This window comes from Amphiprion ocellaris, chromosome 7 (genome assembly GCF_022539595.1).
Source record: "Amphiprion ocellaris isolate individual 3 ecotype Okinawa chromosome 7, ASM2253959v1, whole genome shotgun sequence".
NCBI lineage: Eukaryota > Metazoa > Chordata > Actinopteri > Pomacentridae > Amphiprion > Amphiprion ocellaris.
This window is the reverse complement of record NC_072772.1, coordinates 23277350-23298051: the sequence shown is the minus strand read 5'-3', so window position 1 is coordinate 23298051 and position 20702 is coordinate 23277350. Positions and strand designations below refer to the sequence as shown.

Genomic DNA, 20702 nt, shown 5'->3' with positions numbered 1-20702 from the left:
AAAACGAGAATCAAAATGATAAAAACATGATGTTACGGGTTCGGTGAGGCTCAGGAAATGAGGAAGGAGACCCAGTGAGTCTTCAAAACAAGGTTTATTCACAAATTCAGGAAGCGCCAAAAACTACAAACATGTCCGGTGGACCAAACCGGAAGTGACGCAAAAAAGCGTGAACAGAACTACCACAGCGAGGATTCCCCCTAGTGGGCTGGCGGAGAATAACTAAAACAAAAGAGCTAACCTACGTTAGGTAACACCTAAATAGGAAAGCTAAACAGAACAAAAACACGAAAATCAGAAGGACCAGATTCACGAGTAACATGAGCCAGGCTATAACTGGCGAACAGAAATCTACGCTGGTACTAACAGCGGACGCAATAGAAATTCAAAACTCAATAGGAATTCAAAAGGCTATGAAGCGAGCAGCAGTTATAATATACACAAACACGCAAGAACTAACACTAGATAATTCAGATTCACCAGTCTGAAATGCTCGTACCCAGGGAGAGCATGAGTGGACGGGGAACACGAGGGGAGGACTGGTGCTCGGCCGGCAAAGGGAGTAGAACACGGCTGGCAGGTGTACCGGGGGCTGCGGCGACAGGCACGTGGCGGTATGGTGGCTGGAAGTGGCGGAGACCGACCAAGTGGGTTTCGGACAGGAGTGGTTGGAGTGGTTAGCGGCCTGGTTTCTTGATCCGAGTGCTGCAGGAACAGGTGGCACGAACTGGCGGAATCCAAATGTCGATCTTCTACGGTCCCACACGGAATGATGAGTTGAGTCAGGCTTTATTGTAGAGGCAAAGGCTTCTGATTGGCTCTGCTCCACCTGTTCCCACTCTGCTGCCGCTGATTACATTCCTACCTGCCACCGCAGCCCTCATGCCAGCACACCTGTAGAACACAGAGAGGGAGGGGAAAATGGGGAGCCCAAACTAACGCCTGATTGGGGCAGGCCTGACACATGAGACAAACAACAAGTCAGACAAGAAACACCAAAAACAAGGCAAAATTTTACAAAAATGAGACACAAAATGGCAAAAGAACAATGAACATTCTAGTATTTTACTTTATGATCAAAACAACTTGTCATGGTCTAGAAATTATTTTAAATTTATCATTTTATAAATTTACAATTAGCAGTTAATCTCTTCTCTGTAATTTCTACACTTTATGAAGTCATCCACAGGCCAGATTGGACCCTTTGGAGGGCCGGTTTTTGACCGTGAGCCACATGTTTGACACCCCTGCTTTAACCAGTGATGGACTGAAGCAAACTACATTTGATTAAGCAGCTCAGCTTTCAGCACGTTCAGTGACTTTTCTCGACTAAGTTACTTGTATAGTATCTTCACCCACCTAAATTATCTAAACAAAAAAAAAAAGTTTTGAAAAGCTTTCAGTTATTTTGATTTTGTAGATTTTATTATGGCTAAGAGCATCAGTCAAAAGCAACTGGGTGTCTCTTTTTGGTTCTTGAAGATGTTTTACCTCTCATTTGGAAATCTGGAATTGGATCTGGAGCTCCAAGTCTCTGATCTGCAGCTACTGGCCTCATCAATATCTGTACTGTTAATGTATTGTTCATCTGGTCTCCATCTGCTATCCTGCTATCCCTCACAGAGAAGGGAGTTTACCATACCACTCATCGACTACTCATAATGCAGCCTTGAGATCTGTATCCAGAAAGTTTCACCATTATTACCGTTACTTTACCTGGCAGTTTCACAATCATTCTTTCCTCAAGGCACGTGAGTCGTGGCCCATTATCGTGCCATTAGCTGTGGGTATGGGATGATTATGCATATCTATGACTCAGGCAGAGTCAAAAGCGAAGAGGTCTCTTTGATAAGAGTAAAAATGTCTCAAAGAACTAAAATTGAAGTCCTTTCACAACAATTTAGATTATATATTTACTTATAATTAAAATATTTATTTATCACAGACACCGTGAAGTTTATAGTCATAACACAAAAGAACAGTTAAGACTGACAAACCTTATGATTGAATGATATATATGATATACATATATTTGTCTGTCCAGCTCTGGCCACAGTTTGTATGTTCCAGATGTGTGTCCTGCTGCTTTTATACATCACAGGTGACATAAAGTGTTCCACAACAGATACAGTGAGGACACAGGACACAGGAGATGAGATTTCAAACAGAGAAATGAGATTAGCCTGTAACTGTAACTAGCTGTAACTGTTCAAGTACGTATATTTTCTGTAGACTTTATATACCAAAATAAAGGCCTAGATGCTGATTTTCATAAACCATCAGACAGTTCAGATGGTGACAGGTCTGAGACTGATTTAGAAAGTTAGAAGAACTGTTGTCTGACCGAGGATGTGATAGGATGGAGGAAAGAACATTTTGGGGAACTCCTGGAATTGACTGAAAAGCCCTCTATAGAGGAGGCACCTGTCGAAAGCTTGGAGGAAACCTTTGACACTATTACACACTATTTCTCTGGAGGGTGATTCTGAAGTGAGAGTGGACTGTTAGTCAGGGGCTGTGGTGTCCACTTCGAGAAAAAGGCACCAGAGGGTGTGCAGTCAGGGTTTCACAGTGCTCAGCATCCCCAGGAATGCTTATACCAGATTCAGAACCCAAGATTCAGGAGGACAAAGATGATTCCATTGTGGTTCCACAGTGAATTAGCCTGTTAGCCTTGGGTCCTTACAATCTTCTATAACCCTTCTCAGGGAAGTTTCCCTAATGTAGTCCACACATTCAAAGTTCCCAGGGTATCTTGCTCAGTGTACAGCTGGATTCTGGAGTGAGATTATTACTTCCAGTGATTCCACCGCTCTGAAGTTGGAGTAGAAGATTCACCTTCATTGTCAGTATTCTTAGCCCTGGCAGACTGGTACCCTGTCAGGATTGTGTCTGCAGCTGTCATGAAGATAATCTATGTGGAGCTGAGACATGTAGAGTGTATAGCATGGTAGCTGGAGGAGTTCTTCTCTTCTTTATGCTGTTGATGTGGTTCTGCTGGTCTCAGCAAACCTTTACCTACTATAGATGGTGGAACAGTTTCCCAGAATGACAGTCGACACCCCAGAGTCTGGTAGAAAACAGCTACCTTCGCTTTTTGGGTGGGGAGAGAGTCATAGTCTTAGGGTAAGAGTAAGGGTAAGATGGCATGATGGGTGTATTGGTGCTGCACTGGCAGCGAGGTTGGATGCTTTACAGGACAATTGTCAGAAGGCATCTGTGCCTGAGTTTGAAGCTTTGTACTGTAGCTGCCAACACTCACCTATTGTTATGGGTGAAAGACTTGGATCTCAAGTGGAAGAGCAAGTTAACAGGAGCTGAGCTCATAAAATGGCACTGCTGGACCTCTGCACAGGGGCCAAGTTGCATTAATATTTAAAGGAACTGCCCCACAACAGGCCTTTCTCTTTTCATTGTGGGGTATGATCTGAGTGCACCAGGACAACAAATAGTGACTGGACATAACTGTTTGTTACTAAGATTTGTAATTTTAGCATATAAGGCAAATCTACATTCAAGATGACAATGTTTGCTGTAACTTGATCAGGTTATCATGAAAGAAGAAAAAAGCCTTCTTGTTATCCTCTTAAGAGTTCCACTATTCTCGTCTCTGAACTGAACTAATCTATGTTGAGAACTGCATCATAGTTTTTCATGGCTGCTCAGAATTACCACCTTGAAAGACCTGAAAGAGGTTCTACATGGGCTGTTGTTGTGGTGAGAACATGAGAAAAGGTTCTTGCACTGGAAAGTAGCCGGTTCTTTAGAGACTGGATGTACAGCTCAAACATCTGGTGGTATGTGAGTGGAGCCGGTTGAACAGGTTTAGGCAAATGATTCCTCACGTTTTTCTGTAGAGGCATTCCAGCAGTTTCCAAGAAAAGGACGAGTGTGAGATTTCCTTTAAAGTAAAAAACCGAAGTAACTGACGTAGTGAGATCAGTGTTTATTGGAATATCAGTAAGTGTAAATAGCTGTACAGTATTCCTAAGAATATGTTTCAACAGAGAATGAATTAATGCACATAAAAGAGGTCATAACATCAAAAAAAGAAAAAGAAACAGTTAATACAATGTAACATACTTTCAGTTACATTGGATTCTCTTTGGTTGCTCTCTAAGTGCTCGAAATCTTTGTAATGTGCACAAGCATACATATACTTTTTTGGATTACATGTATTTCAATTGAAACATGAAACTTTAGATAGCACCAAACATGACTGCATGAGCATGTTGTGTCCTTGTGGCATTACTGGATGTAGAGTGGACACAAAACAATAACTGCATATTAACTTATCTATTCTGCTTAAATACATTAATATCATTGCATATACATAGGGTATTAAAGATAATACTGAACAGTGTAAAATGATTAAGGCTTAACGATTTTATTGCAACTAAGATTTGAAAGATTTTAGATCATATTAAGGAAGTACAAAAAATACTAAATTTCTTCAGGCAATCACAGTAAAGCTTAACTTACAACTATCAACATGTTAAAAAACAATTTTGCTCAACAATGATTTAAAGCACATGTTTTGGGGCTCCACTGTCACCCGAGTCACATGACAACAAGAATATTGAACAAAAATAAACTGTTTTCATACAGCAAGCATATAGAATGATCCCATGATTATTACTGAAAAATGCTCATTCATTTTCACTCTTTCAGGCACAAGACATCACACTTCTTCTCCAGTGCAACAGTTTAGCCTCAGTTTTTTTGGCTTAAAGAGTAATGTAAACACTCTGTTTTCTCAAGGGGGCAGTTTTGTGGACAAAGTCCCAACAGAACAGCAGCACAGTGCAGAATAAACATGCATGTCCATTCTTTTACTGCATCACTTCCAGCTTGCTCTCAAAACATTTCTATCTTATTAAGTGCACAGTATATGCTGCTGAATGTGGCTCAGTCTCACCGCTGATGTGTCTCTGTGCACACGAGTTAAGTCTTGATGAGGTAAAACAGGCGAATGTTGATTTGTAAGCTGACTCCTCACTGCTCTGCATCGTCACCTCCACAGCTGCTGGCAGGAGAACAGAATAAGATATGTATTCTGTCCTTTTAGCAGCAATAAGTAAAATGAAATGAAACAAATTCCCACATGACATGTTCTCTGTGCACAGAAAGAGTCCACGTCTGGAATGACAACAGGCACGACTGTGAGTTAAGGTAGATGAGCCCAGTGAAACCTATCTCTCAGACTTGACCTTGTAGCGGAGGACGAGGTAAGTGGCCAGTCGTAGGATGATGAAGAAAACACCGAGGACAATGAAATCTATGTAGAGCTTTGCATCTTCCACATCCAATAGCTGCAGAACTTCTTCAGGCTGTTGGAACTTACACACCTTCCCTGGACACTCCAGCTCTGAGCGGTTCATCCCGTAGATGGACAGGATCACGCCTTCAAAGCCGTACCTGCGGCAGAGACACAAAGACTGAGGCGAGGTCATAACTGCAAACAACTTGAACTCTGATTCTGTCACAGTAGCTCAGATGGTAACCTTTATAACCTCAAGCAGTTTCTATGCATTTTTTTGCTGCTGTCAAACTCTCTTTACTGTGTTAACTTTTCAATGTGATATAAAGTCATTCACCTCAGTGGAAACAGTGGGTAGAAGTAGAGAGAAGGGAAAAAAAATGTCTTTTGTGCAGCATAACATTGTTATAATAAAATTAATTATCACTTTAATTATTTATTTTACACAAAAAATCTAGAAACTGGACTTCACATGTACAACCTTTTCTCAAGTCGCCACAGGTGTTAACAATACAGGGGGTCCTCGACTTATGTCGGAGTTCTGTTCCTACGAATCGATGTAAGTTGATTTTTGCCATAAGTCGGAACTCCAGCGAAAATGTAAACAAAGCCGTTACATGCATCACTATATGATCAGTTCTTCGGAAAAGTCATGAATACCAACGACTTTCATGCATGTATGACTCATTTTACAAGAAGATAACAAAATATTGTAACGGGCTGATATTGTTGTTGATGTTGAGGTTTCAATGTTTATTGTTCAGTTCAAAATTTATCTAATGTCAGTGAATGTGCCAGGTTTAGTTAGCTCACCTCTGATTGGCTGAGAGTCAGCAGTAGTGAGTGTGTGTGTGTTGCTCCGTGCTGATGTGTGTGTCGAGCGAGAGAGAGCTGGGAAGACGGCTAATTCTAGAGCTAAGTTATGGGGTTTTTCTAGTTATTCTGGCGTTGGCTACGGCCCACAGTATCCTGTGTGAAGGTTCAATAAACGACCAGAGAACCAGATAAAGTCTCACTCATTCATCACAGAGGGTCGCTACAATATGTTGACCTGTTTTTACAACTTGACCCATGTTTGTCGGTGTTTCGCCCTGTTCCGAACGTTTCATTATATCTAATTTCACTTCCATGGAGATGGCTTTGCTTTTCTTCGAAGCACTGCCATCAGAAGAGTCTGACTTATGCTTGGAGCCATAATGAAGGACAAAAAGTTGGTGAATGCAGCACAATCCAAGGTGGCGTACAACCGGTGAATGTAAACAAAGTTGTCTTATAGCGCCGACGGAATCGTCCACTCACCAACTAGTTACACGTAACCAGTTCCGACATAACGACAAAACACTGTAGTTCGAGAACGTCGTAAACCGAGGACCCCCTGTACGTGAAAAAGCGATCTTTTTACATACTATAGAAATTCGTTACTTACATTTTTGCAGCCTATACAAACCAGACATTTACAGATTTCTATACACTACTTTGCACATCAACTTGAGAGAAATACTTCACCATGTAGAATGTATCTTCCAACAACATACTGACAGCTTGGTCCTCTGTATAGCCTTTTTGAGCCATGTTGCATTCATTTTATTAATCATGTATGGTATATTTCCTCGTCAGCCTCTCTAATTTGCTTCCATGCTTGTCTATTCTGTGTAAACATAGCCTGCATCCTTGAAAACAGTTTATTTTTGACAAAGTTTTGATTGAGATGTAGGACAAAATTTTGATGGAATATCACAAAATCTGCTGAGTTTATAAAATGCTTACATTCACTGACTTATAAATCATGTAATTTTGGTAGTGTTTTAAATATAACTCCCCAACCTGCTGGGTTTTAGGTTAGAAAGGTTTAAAAAGGTAATGGCTCTGCTAATCTTTAAACCTTTTTAGCAACAGGGTTGCTAAAAATGGTTTCATATTTAATGGTTCTAATGGTTTAATCCTTTGGGGATCATGAATAGTCAAACCTTTCTACAAATGTTGTGCCAACGAGTACAGTAGTCGTTAAACAACAGATTCAAGTTATTACAATATTGGGTTAAATAAAGCCACTTATTTTGACTGACATTTTGAATGCATTTATCACTAATGATAACATTGTACTCGATCAGTTAAATGCTATGACTAGGCTACACAGCTGTATTGTGCTGTGTTGTGAAGGGTCAGCACTCTGACAGTATGCCAGCAGTTTAACAACGTCATCTAAACCATTTCCCTAGGAGTGAAACCAAAATGGACATACCTGTAATGTCACAAGTAATACTTCATTTTACAGGTAAACTGTAATAACAACTACAGCACAAACTAATAAATTTACTGTCCACCTTTTTTCTGTCTTTTTTTTCTGGACAGAAACTAAATATGCTTGGTTAATCCAGAGCCTGAGTTTGTGTTATGATGCTTTGTTTCCAAGATTAATCAATCAGTTACACAAACCACTACACATAATACAGACAATAACAAACAGTTTAGTCATTTGATGATCGTATAATCCACCCAGCATCCATACATGTAAACCTAAATAAGTATAGTTGTTCCGTTATGTTTGTTAATGTGAACTGAAGCTTTGTGTACACACCTGACATAAGACACATAGGAACTCCACTGCAGATATTTGGGGATTGTGTCAAAGTTCACAAAGAATCCAGAGAAAAGCAGCACTGGGATGGCTGTGACAGGTCCAACAAATGTGGCTACCTGTGGGAGGATGCAGATGGCATGAGCTATATTATACTACTACAGCATGAGCTGAGGCATCTCCCAGTGAACAGTGCAAACCTGCAGTACCTGTAATGAGGTGGAGGCAGCACCAACCAGCAGGCCCAGGGACTGGGCTACCAGGGCAGTACAGGTGGACAGGGCGATGAAGAGCAGGTAGCGGGTGGCCTCAGGAGGCTGCTCTGTCATCCAGTACACTATGCTGCAGTACATGATGGGGCAGATGACCTAAAAAAAAAAAAACATCAATAACTTATAGTAAAGGAATAGTTCACCCCAGAATACAACATTTGTTCAGTCACCTTCAGAGCAAACAGCACTAAAGCTGGAGGCACAATGGAACACACACAACTGCAATAAACTGTTTTTTCATTCTAATACAGGCATGTTAGGAACAAAATGAACAATCAGTTTCAGTTTAGGAGCAAATGAGATATTGATGACTGAGGACACACATGCTGATTGTTACTCCGCCAAGGAACGTGGTGGAGTTATGTGACGATCGGCGTTGGTTTGTCTGTCTGATAGCAACATTTCAAGTCATACACCAACTGTGCAGCCTTGTCAGAGTACTGCGCTCTCTGTGCTTTTCTAGTTCATTGTGAGATGTCTTCTCTGCTCAGCACAGCAGGAAAGAGTCTGAGCTTCTGTCTACAGAACCTTCACTCATTGGATGAATTTGTTCTTCCCATCATTTGGAGTAAAGTCTAGAGGCCACTGTGGTAAATATCTAGGAGTTCTGCAGTTTCAGAAATGCTCAATGTCACCAACATAACGTCACATCAAAGTCATGGACACCACAGTTTTCCCCCTGAAGCTCCTGATCTGTACCTACATAGTCTTGCTGAGTCAGCCCATTCTGTAGAACATAATGGTCTGGCTGCTCCTCATCATTCTACTATGGGGGAAAAATGCTTAGCTTTATTTGTATTTCTAAACCAATCACAATCGCTTTGGTTTTCCCTCAAAATAATGGCAGACGGAAACCCGTCACTAAAATAGATCATTTTAAAAAAGAAAGAAAAAAAACCTAGCAGGGCTGCCTCACTGCAAGATCCAAAACCCTCCGCAAAACTTGAAATTCTACCAAACTGTTGTTTTCTGTAGTGAGGTGGATTCTAAAAACAGTAATAAGCAGATATCAGAAGGAGAGGAGAAATCTGCCTGAAATAAGCTGCCAATTACAGACTTATATCCAGTGGGTCAGGCTAGTACATATATGATGTAATTTACCTTTTGGGTTCTGTAAAGCGTCTTGAGACAATCTGAATTTTAATTGGTGCTATATAAATATAACTGCATTGAACTGAATTGGCTCAGTGGCTTGGCGGTTAGCACTGACACCTTGCAGCTAGAAGGTCCCTGGTTTACGTCCTGGCTGGGATCTTTCTGCATGGAGTTTGCATGTTCTCCCTGTGCATCAATGCATCCCCCCACAGTCCAAAAACATGTGGAGGGTAATTGGTGATTCTAAATTGTCTGTAGGTGTCAGTGTGCTTGTTTGTCTCTATGTTGTATAGCTAATGGATGGTTGACTTGACTGAATTTACTCCACTGCTGGCACATGATTGGATAATTGATAACTCCACGAATAAGCAGGTGTGCAGGTGTTTCTGGCACAGTGGCTGGTGAATGTACACAAATATCGGTAATCATTGACAGTTGATTGAAATTTGCTGAACAGTCAGAAAAGGACAAACACCGTAGAAACACTGGTGGAACACGAGCTACTCCAACAAACTGATGATGCCTTCAACTAACACTAGAGTGCAGTGGTGTGTAGCTATGTAGTTATATTTTGATATGTGTTATAGAGCCGTCAGCACCCAGGTCCTCAGTGAGCCCACCCACCTATCCAGCTCCAACACCACCAGCTCACCTGGAATGGGATATCAGCCATGGTCTTGGCCAGGTAGTAGGCTTTCAGACTGTACCAGTAGTTAAGGTGCTCCCTCAGAAACACAGACATCTCCAGAGGAACTGCCAGACAGAGCATTAAGTATTTACATACAGTACAAAAATCAATATCAACTCAGACATCATGGGATGCTAAAATTGGACCTCATTAATTAACAATGTGAACAATAAACAGGATGTGAATATGAGTCTATGTTCTCCTCTTGGTTGTACTCACAGGTTAACACAGTTGGCATGAGTGCTCCAAACATGAGGAAGAGCATAGAGAAGAAGAGGAATCCAGTGTTGTTAAACACCTTGCTGGCATCATTGCCAATGTTCAGATAGAGCAAACCTATTAACACACCTATGGAGATGTGGGACATCAATCGGAGGTGAGTCAAAACCTGGGAACAAAATGACGACAGAAAAAAAAACATCCAGTCTCAGACTCAAATGATCTTTGTACAAGACAAGACTTCATCTGATCGGTATGAGGTGGTCATGTTTTGAACGTGTCACCACCCACCTGGTCTCGACATATAGTTATGAAGGTTCTCTTGAAGAGGATACAGAACTGAGTTAGTGTACTTGTGGCAAAAGTATGGCTCTCCACGTGGCCGGTGTCCTGGAGAAATCAGATAAAAATCAACTCAGCACAAAATTGCAGCCAAGATCAGGTTAACTGGACAAAATGATTTGATCTAGAAACCAACCCCTCCAACCACTTTCCCACAGTAGAAAACACCATGGTCACATGTTTGGTGTGCATCACTTAGTTTGTGGTGATTCTATTAAATACCTGGAAATAAAAGCTGAAATGTTGATCTCTTGTCTCATATTCCTCTTTCGATGTCAAACCCAAATGTTTTCAGTCTACTGCAAAAATAAAGGAATTGGCCTCACTGGTCCAATACTTTTGGAAGGGAGTATATTTGATAGATTTTAGGTTCTCAAATGCCAGAATTTGATGATTATCCTTCTTTTACATCAAGTCCTTTTAACCTTTTGATGCGCAACATGGGTCAAAAGTGACCCAAATCCAATGGAAAATGGGTATCTCCTGACCCACACTGCATCAAAGGGTTAAGATCTTTAGCTTTTAGACTATGGAGGAGGACAAAATGTCACATAGCTTAATGTCACACAGGACTGTTGCAAAATGCGATGGACACGTTAATTTTTAATTGTTTTTGGACCAAACAATTCATTGATCAATCAAACAAATATCAATTAAAAATAACCCCCTTTTTGCTCTTCCTGATCCTGTACTGTATATAACTGATCCAGTTTCCACGCCGTGTTTCAGAACTCCATGCACTGTCCCTTTAGAAACCCTCAGTCTAGCCATGATTTGATATTTATAAAGCTCCTCTCTGCTCAGAATAACAATCTGATTTATGGCACTTTATTCTGATGCCATGTTTCTCACCATCACAATGCTGTTTAGTCAGCAATGATCTGCTGGAAACTTGACATAAAATAAAAATTTCTAACAGGAGAACAACGGCTGTAGGCTGATATAGTTGAACAAGGCTCTGATCAGGCAATAAATCTACCTAAGGGTCATCGGCTTCACTTGGAAGACACAATTCAAAAAAATCAGACCTTTGTACAAAGAAGTAACATGGTGCTGCCACTGATCTGCTTCAGTCTGATTGCTGACAAAGAAACAGAGCACAGTCTGAAATACTTGTTGTTACTTGCAAGAACAGTTTCAATATGCTCTAAGACCTCTAGACCCCACTATATGAAGCTACTACCGGTAGACTAAGCTCACTTAAAACAATGACTTAAAGAGCTAACTTGGTCAGCCAAAGGCAGGAAAATTCATCACCCAGCACCACTATTTCTTAACAGAGTTACTTTTTAGATTCTCTGAGTGTTCTGCCAAGAAAAGATTTGACCCAGAACCTCCTACAAAACCACAATAGAGTGGTATCAGTGTAACTCCTGGCAGGAAGTTGAAGTGTATTTACAAAATTTCAAACTATACCTTTAATGTAAATGTACCATCTATCCATAAACTATATCCACTATCCTTAAGAGGGTCATGGGAGGGCTGAAGCCTTCCAGTTGATACAGGAGTGACAGGTGGGTTAGATGCTGGACAGGTTTCCAGTCAGTCACAAAGATGGTTTAGTATGCACCATGTGTATGTACGAATAACATCAACTAAAGTAGAATCTATGTAAACTTGGCTCTGATATAGGTAAGGACCTCCTTCATGACAGAAAATATGAAGTAAAATAGAATGAGCAATGCCCAGTACATCAACACATTATGTCCTACGCACCATGGGGCACTTTGTTGCACAGACTGACTGCCCGTTCGTGTCGCACTGATTCTTCTTCTCCTCTAATGCACACATTCCACCCTGGACTGCTTCAAACAGCACAGGGTTCAGGTCTCCATATTCTCCTGATGCTACTTCAATGACTGAATCAGGGAGAAAAGCAGAGAGACGTCAAAATATGGATTGATTTAAAAATGCTTTTCGACTGTTCTCGGCAAAGTGTGAGAAACAGAAGAATAAATGTGGACATACTGAAGTCTGCAGGGTTGTGGTAGGTAGGACAGTAGAGGCCCAGAGTCTTCAGATAGGGGATGAGGTACGGGACTGTGCCTTTGTAGATACACTGTCCCTGGCTGAGGATGTAGAGCTGTGGAGGAACATGATATTCAATGCTTACAAGACCACAACTTCATAGAAACTTACAGAAGAGTTATAGAGCAGCTAATGACATGCACACACCATAGTTTCCCATAAAATTATCCATCCATCCATCCATCTATCCATCCATCCATCCATCCATCCATCCATCCATCCATTCATGCATCCATCCATCCATACCTTGTCAAACATCTCAAACAGTTTGGCGCTTGGCTGGTGAATGGTGCAAATAATGGTACGTCCTCCCAGTGCTAGGGAACGCATTAGGGAGACCACTTGGTAGCACGAAACACTGTCTAAACCACTGAAAGCAGAAAGGCAAAATACATGAGCAGTCATTTGAAAATAACAATCCATCTACCATTTTACACATTGGATCTCCTGTTTGATCTGTATGGAAAGTGAAGTTCAGTTCAATTCAATTCAATTCAATTCAATTCAATTTTACTTATATAGTGCCAATTACAGGTCAAACTGTCTCAAGTCGCTTTACAGAACCCATATGCCTGAACCTCCAGAGCAAGCCTTAAGGCAACAGTGGCATGATAAACACCCTTTTAACATGGAAGAAACCTTGAGCAGAACCTGGCTCTTTATGTGGGGGGACCCATCGCCTGCTGGCTGGCGGGTTGTGAGGGACAGAAGAGGTAGAGAGGTAGAAATTGTAACAATGAAAACAACACTGTCTCTTGGAGTCTTCGCTGAAAGTCAACTAACCTTTTTGTCAAGCATGGCAAAAAATTAATTACCAGGCCATCTAACGCCATTATAACTAGAACTGATGTAACATTTGTCATGACTCCTTTTTGTTGCAACAAATACCTCTGAGTTGCAGTTGAAGATTTTTACAAGATATTCACTAACATCTGTGTCACTGAGTCATTATAAGGCTGTTATTAACTCTCTAATTTACAGTATTGGTTTGACAGACGTCCATTTCTGTTGGAGATTTTCAGCTCTCACTCTGGCCTGGTGATAATGACAGAGAGACTTATTGTGTTGTGGAGCGGTTACTGACTGAATTCATTTCCTCAGGTGTACAATTAAAAAATACATTTGAGTTTAATGGGTTAAATTTAGTGATGGGCAGCCATTTTAAATATATCATTGTTCTTCACTCCTTTCTATTCCAGATAAATATGTCTAATCTGAGGAAATCTGATGAAAAATTGCCTGATCCACTGACTGCTTGTCTTTCCTGTCCCATGTCACTAAATACTATGTATGTTATCATGACCAAACCTATCAAGTCTTAATAAACCTGGGTTAGTCTGATGTTTACCGCAGCAAATCACTACTTTATTCATTATGAGAACTTTAATGAAAGAAAGTTTTAAAAAAAATGCTGGGATCTCAGTGTGCCCAACTGCCTGCATTTGCCAGATGGTACCACTATCATTCAGAGGATAATTGCACCATATGTCCAAATGTTACAAGACTAATTCTCATTACAAATATGCAGTGAGATGTGCTGCTTGGACTGAGTCTGCCTTTGGCTTCCTCACAATTTTCTCTTTTCTATAACAAAAGAATTAAAAATTTCAGTCCCAAAGTTCACATTGGAAATCATACATTAACAATAAAAAAATAATATTAATAATAATAAACTCTGCAAAGTATAATGCTAGTATAACTAGAAAACATAACTCGAAGTATTTGTATCGTACTCACATCCAAGCTGAGACACTGCTTCCTTTGGCTACACCTGCAGTAACCTACCGACTTTAGATTCAATTGAGTTAATTGGAGTTTAATTCAAGTCTTAATTTTGCATTTAATCAACAACAGCGCATCACTGACTGTCTGACTTACCTGGTGGGTTCATCAAAGAACATGACTGGAGGATTGTTGACCAGTTCAAGGGCAATGGCCAGACGTTTACACTGACCGCCAGACAGTGAGCTGGTACGAGTGTGAGCACAGTCAAGGAGCCCTAAAGCAGTCAGAATCTCATTCACCTGAACAGAATAGGGAAAAGACAGCTCAGTTCATCAGTTAGCAAATGAAAAATGGTCTTGTGACATTTATACCCACAAGCCTATTTTGAAAAACAGGACGATGGAGAAATGAACATGAAAAAAATGCCAAGTGGGTAAAAAAAATGGGGTTTTATAAAGTACAGCTGGGTAGAGAGAAATCTTCTGATTGAGTTTTTTCTCTATTCAGCACTGCCTGCTGGCTTCTGGCTGGATTCAAACTTGAAACCTGATTGATTGCAATGCAATGTCAAACCCAGCTGCTAGTTATAGTAAATGTCGTTTGACAAATTAGTCATTCCTGGTGAAGATATTTATGCCACATTATCATATGATAACTTTCCTAACATGTAGGACAGGCAGATCATGCTATCCTGTAGGTGTGACCCACAGTCAGCTTCAAGGCCGTTATCTTTGTTTCTTTTTCTTTGTAACAAAACACAAGACAGCCAGTATGATATACACCACTTTGAAATGCTACTGCTTCTTTACATTCTTGTTTCCAGAAGTCTGTCCCTGGCTCCTCCTTCCCAGCAACAAGACCGCAAGCTATGATTGGTCAGGAAAGAACATGTGGTCTGTCATTTCACTCACAGTACCACAGGAATGTATGGCACTGTAATCACCTGTGACCACCTTTTCAGACACAACTACTGTGTAGTTTGATCATAAGTTTGTGTTAACAGTGTAATGGGTGAAAGCATGTTTTTGTCACTTCTTTAAAGCCATACACTTCCAGTTTTAGATTATTATATCTCTTCTGCTGTCATGGTTTGAATGTATTTGTTTTGGACAAAAGCATCTGCTAAATCAATACAACATCACATCTGATAAGAATAGATTTATATTGGAAAAATCAAGTCTAAACAGTAACTGAGGTAGTTGATAACGCAACTCACAAAGACCATTGTCAGTTGCTTGACCGATAAGAGCTAAGTGCCGGCAAGTTTGGCACATTTCATCCAAAGTGGTTAGGTGTGTCAACAGAACGGAGTGTGTCAACAAAAACTGGGCATACCTCCATGTTAACTGGTACTGGCTGGTTAAGGATAAATATGGCTTACGTGTGTCTGAGGTCATGGTTTGGTATTCAAGGGCTAATCTTAGGGTCATTGCCTTTTTGTTGTGTGTGTTAAATTGTTAGATGTTATGTGTTTAGCTAACCAGTTCTTTCTTCACATCCATAGTTTCATCCAGCTTTAAGTTGGCTGAAACCTGCAGGAAAGAGAAAAAATGTGCCATAATCATGTGGTAGGAAAGCTACTGAACATCTAAACAGGAAGAATTTCAAAATAACATCAGAACGTTTCAAAATCAAAACATCTTGTGAGCCTGAGTTGAAGTATTGATTAGCAGCTCACCATCATGGCCTCCCTGGCAGTGAGGTGTGGCAGCAGCATGTCTTCCTGCATGATGTAGCAGGACATTTTCCTGAATGTCCTCAGGTCCCTGGGTTTCCCATTTACCAGGATCTGACCCTTCATCCCTGATTCCCTGAGCAGCATCAAGCACAAACACCTCACAGTTTAATGAGAAACAGACTGAACACATGATACACACACACATGGGCTGCTACACCAGTTGTACTACTCTGGGCGCTGTGTTAGCTATGCCATATGGTTGCACAAGAAACCTCTAATTTCTCTCATAACTTTGAACACACAATTTCAGTTCTTTCACCTTCAGTATGAGCAAATCTTTGCTCTCTCACCTGTATCCAGCTAGAATGTTCATTAAGGTGGACTTCCCAGCCCCTGAGGGCCCCATGATTCCTATCAGCTCTCGACTGCAGAACCTTCCAGACAGGCACTTCAATAAGGCTTTGAAACCTGGAAACAACAGAGCAGCCATTCATGATGCTGAACAAGAAGAACAAGGAAAATATCGTATTATTTGACAAGGACTTAGTGAATGCCAGCAAAATAAATACATTTACTTTAGGGCTAATTTTGAGACTGTCATTTTAGATTAAAAATATCCACTGGTAAATAAAATACAAAAAATCTAAATGATGAACCCTCAATACTTGATATACAAATCAAGATGAAAGAAACAATTAAGATAACTGTTACCTGAAACAGTATCTTTACATCAAGATTAATGTAATGAGGTTCACGATAAATAGTAAAACTGAAGTCATCACAATGCAGGCGGCTCCAGAGTTGCAGATAGTAGAATTTAACTGGTTTTTAGCAGATGAAACATCAGCAGTGCATATATTTATCAAGATAACATATAATTAAATATTAACAACGGTAGCAACAGGATTATCCAAATCGTGTTTGATGGGGTCAGGTGTCTCACTGGTGAGTGAGTGCTTTCTTAGACAAACACAGCACACCTTCTAACTGTACTCATCAAACTTAGAATGTTATGATGTATCAAATCTGTTGTGCTGAGCATCCACTGTCTGCTTTTTTGATATATGCAAGAAAAATGTACTTTTATGTACAAAAGTTTTAGAAATGCCATAATAATCCAGCTGCAGAATTTCCTCAGTCAAACGAGAAAAGAGCTGGTCTCTGCTTTAGTCGATGAGTAGTTACACTACATATCACCATACAGTATCAAATGCTACACTTAAGTCTAACAGCATTAACACAGAGTTCTCATCTGCATCAGCTTTCAACATGACAATATTGTTTACAACCTTTGAGAGCAGGAGTATCGCTACAGTGCTGCATAAAATGCAGAAAACTGAAAAATAAAAAACACAGACTTCATGTCAAAATCCAATGGTCATGCACAAACAGCTGTGCCACCACACACAAAATGTGTGTGTTTTTTTTTTTAATTGCCTACAGCAGACAGATGTTTTGGAAAAGACTCAGTCCAACATCAGCAAGCAGCACTTTGCCCTTAAACAGCTCGGTTGAGTCCATATGGTTCTTGGTTTGTGTATCATTCACCTCATGTCTGTACTCAGTGAAACAAAAGTGTGTTTCTGATTTTTGCTTGGCTGACTGAGCTCTGGTCTCATTTGAAGACACTTCTGGCTGGAGATTTTACAACACAGATAATCAGCATTCACAAAAACAACACCTTTTTTACCTATAAGGAAGCGCTAATTCAAATTAGGTTTAAATCTAATAAAGAAATATGTTTAACATGCATGAATTTTATCATTATTTATTCCTTATTTTACCAGGTAGGATCAGTTGAGAACAATTTCTCATTTACAGTGATGACCTGGCATGAGGCCTCAGCAGGAAGAAAGATAACAAACAAAGAATACATACACAAAAGGACACACAAGTGTTTAAACAGAGATTAAAAACAACCTAGATTAATGCTAGCAATTCAATGAAAACAGTCAGCATGTGCAGCGGTCAGCTAGGGTCTGCTGCAGCTTCTCCTTAAACATGTAAGGTGATGGAAGAGATGACAGTCTGAGAGATTTTTGGAGGGAATTCCAATCGATTGCTGCAGCAAAGCAGAAGGAATTCCAGCCAAAGACAGTGTGAATCTTGGGAATAGAGAGTAATAGGAGGTCACTGGACCTCAGGTGGTAGTTGTTATGGGAGGGGTGTAGGAGGCCAGAGAGGGTTGAATGGGTAAAACTATATGATTTATGTAACATCTGCATATCTACCAATTTAAGGTTTCTTGGGGCATAGAAATTCTGTCAGACAGACAACAGCACTGTATGAAATAATCCTGCCCTGAAGTGAATAGGGGTTGAGCAAAGTCAGCAATCTAGGTTTATGAAGGACAGTGCGGCTATTTTTGAAGACTCTGAAAACCCGAAAAATGACTCCCAGTGACCATCACATGACATTATGCAATAAACACACCTGAATATATATCCTGACATGTTTAGATGCAGATGAGTCTCAACAAAATACTCCAATGTTTAATCACATAACTGAGAGATGAATTGCAGTTTGTGTATTACCGGGTGTACCTGACTCTGAGATGACGTTCCCTCAGTGACAAAGGCTTACTAGCTAGAACTCAGTGTGTTTGGGACAGGCTTCATGCATTTAATTATAGCTGTGTTGCCCTTTTCTCTCGGTTTGTCGTCATTTCTACTAAATGGTACAATGTGTTTTTTTTGGTGACACATAATTTTCAATTTTAAATAATGGAACGTGACATAAAGTTGGGTAACTGGTTGCTTTTATTTATCTATTATCTCATTGTTGTTTTTATATCACGCAATGAGTATATACTTGCATCTCATGCACATTCACCAAGTCTATATAAATGTGCAGCAGCATGATGAAATGATGAAGGCAACATTTATATAGATTTTACTTGATTTGTGAGAGTATCCTATATTTTTCCTAAGGTTATGATTTGACTTGTCTACCTGATGTGAAAATTTGCAAGTCTACAATGGAATGTTCATCACATTTACAAGACCTGACTCTGCATGTTAATGCAGCTACAATTGCTCAGACATTCCTCTTGTGAGTCTAGTGTCAAGTCAGTATTGGTTGCTGCTAATGTTTCATATTGATCATGGGGCTACTTGTATCTGGCATGGTGATTGTTTCAAACAGAAAACTGCTGCTACCATCAAATGCCAGAAAAATGATGAAATTCACTTGGTGCTTCATTAAACACTGTGTGACACATTCTATACTGTGGCTGTGCAAACACAGTCAGAGAGCTTTTTATGAACCTTAACTGAACAAGTTGAAACACATGAATGATACTTCAGACTAGAACTGAGCAGGACATCAATAAAAAGCTAAATATATCTGTTACTCATCTACAGAAGTGTTTATGTGAAGTTTCTTTAAGGTATGACAAGAAATTCCATTTGTAAATCCTGGCACACACTTGAATTCAACACTCCTCACCTGAAGTACCTCTCCTCCCCTCTGTCCTCTGGCTCACCCAGCCAGCTGCATTATTGATGTCCTAACCTGTCTCAGATAATGCAGCACTTACTGGAAACCTCAAAGGGTGTGCTCTTTACATCAGACTCATACACAGAGACCAGCCAGTTCACAGCATCTGTCACTTCCCGAACACTGATACTCTGGTCTCCATACACTAGCTCTTTGCATTTTAGGGAGAAAGTAAAACACTCTAATAATCTAAATGTTGAATGAGTAACTTCCTGCTTGCTTTCGAGCAGAGGATGTTAGTCCAACAAATGAGCAATTTGTGTGTGGACAGGTAACAGGGCCTTTGTCTTATTAGCTGCAGCACAGTGCAAAGGTTGAGGACTAATTTCTGTTTAAGGCTGTCAGAGTGAAGGAGATTGTTAAAAATAACAGTACAACTGTTTGTACCAGCAGTACAAACCTGGAGAAAACACACTGCTGTTGTTCCCATGGAGGCATGACTTAAAGAAGATGTCAGTTGGTCTTTCATGGTTTGTCCATTTTGGTCCAGAGAAAGATACAATTAAAGACTGTGGTCAAAAAGCAACAGTTTGCTTACAGATATATACTTCTCAGGATTTCTGTGAACTCTTGCCTCATTTAGAACTGTTTCACTCCCTGCATTAGTTGTGACAGTGACTCTTTAGCTTTGTGTTCCATCCTCACTGTTGGGTGTACAGAATGGATATTAAATTCAAGTCAGCATTCTTGACTGCATCTGCACTTGCAAGTATTCTCCTTTATGCTATCTACAGTCATGTGAAAAATAAGTCCCTCCCCCATGGAAACTGTTGACTTTTTAAACAGACTTAAATGAGCCAATATTTGATTCTCTTTGATACAGTGCACACAGATGAAGGTCATATTCACAAACAGATGTATCATAAAGCATTTTGTACTCATTTTATAATTTAAATAAACAACAAACAGTAACATGTGAAACACCACCTGGGAGAAAACCCTAACCCAGGGCTAGACCTTTCACTCAAAACCTGGTTCAAAGAAGCTAAATACTTGGGGCCAAGGGAGTCATGTTCTCTATCAGTTGGGTGGCTTACGACCCAAGTTTTCTTCCAAATAGGCTCAATGCAACCTTTAAATCATGGCAGGAGCATGGTCTAAGTTTATATCTGGACTTCTTTAGAACAGCCTCACTTAAAAGCTTCCAAGAATTGAGGGATCAGCACGGCTTGGCCAGCCAGGATTTCTTTAGGTCCCTACAGTTGAGACACCATATTGACAAAATAGTAAATAAAGCAGACCTGGAAAAATCAAGATCTAGACCTGATATATTAGGAGTCTTTATCTCAGCTTATAGGGCAGATGCAGGTCTCAGAACA

The 20702-nt window shown here is 40.2% G+C and overlaps 1 protein-coding gene across 2 annotated transcripts in view; it reads right to left on the bottom strand.

Moving 5' to 3' along the window:
* Nucleotides 1–3937: 3937 nt before the first annotated feature.
* Nucleotides 3938–20702, bottom strand: part of LOC111581229 (ATP-binding cassette sub-family G member 4-like) — a 31572-nt gene continuing 14807 nt past the window's right edge. For both annotated transcript variants that reach the window (XM_055011871.1, XM_023289331.3), the window contains 13 exons: nucleotides 16236–16353; nucleotides 15886–16018; nucleotides 15689–15739; nucleotides 14361–14506; nucleotides 12729–12852; nucleotides 12423–12537; nucleotides 12171–12313; nucleotides 10404–10502; nucleotides 10113–10281; nucleotides 9858–9958; nucleotides 8048–8206; nucleotides 7839–7957; nucleotides 3938–5418 (listed from right to left, as the gene is read on the bottom strand). In XM_055011871.1, the coding sequence (XP_054867846.1) occupies nucleotides 5193–5418; nucleotides 7839–7957; nucleotides 8048–8206; nucleotides 9858–9958; nucleotides 10113–10281; nucleotides 10404–10502; nucleotides 12171–12313; nucleotides 12423–12537; nucleotides 12729–12852; nucleotides 14361–14506; nucleotides 15689–15739; nucleotides 15886–16018; nucleotides 16236–16353 (1703 nt within the window). In that variant the 3' untranslated portion in view covers nucleotides 3938–5192. The remainder of the gene's footprint in view (nucleotides 5419–7838; nucleotides 7958–8047; nucleotides 8207–9857; nucleotides 9959–10112; nucleotides 10282–10403; nucleotides 10503–12170; nucleotides 12314–12422; nucleotides 12538–12728; nucleotides 12853–14360; nucleotides 14507–15688; nucleotides 15740–15885; nucleotides 16019–16235; nucleotides 16354–20702) is intronic.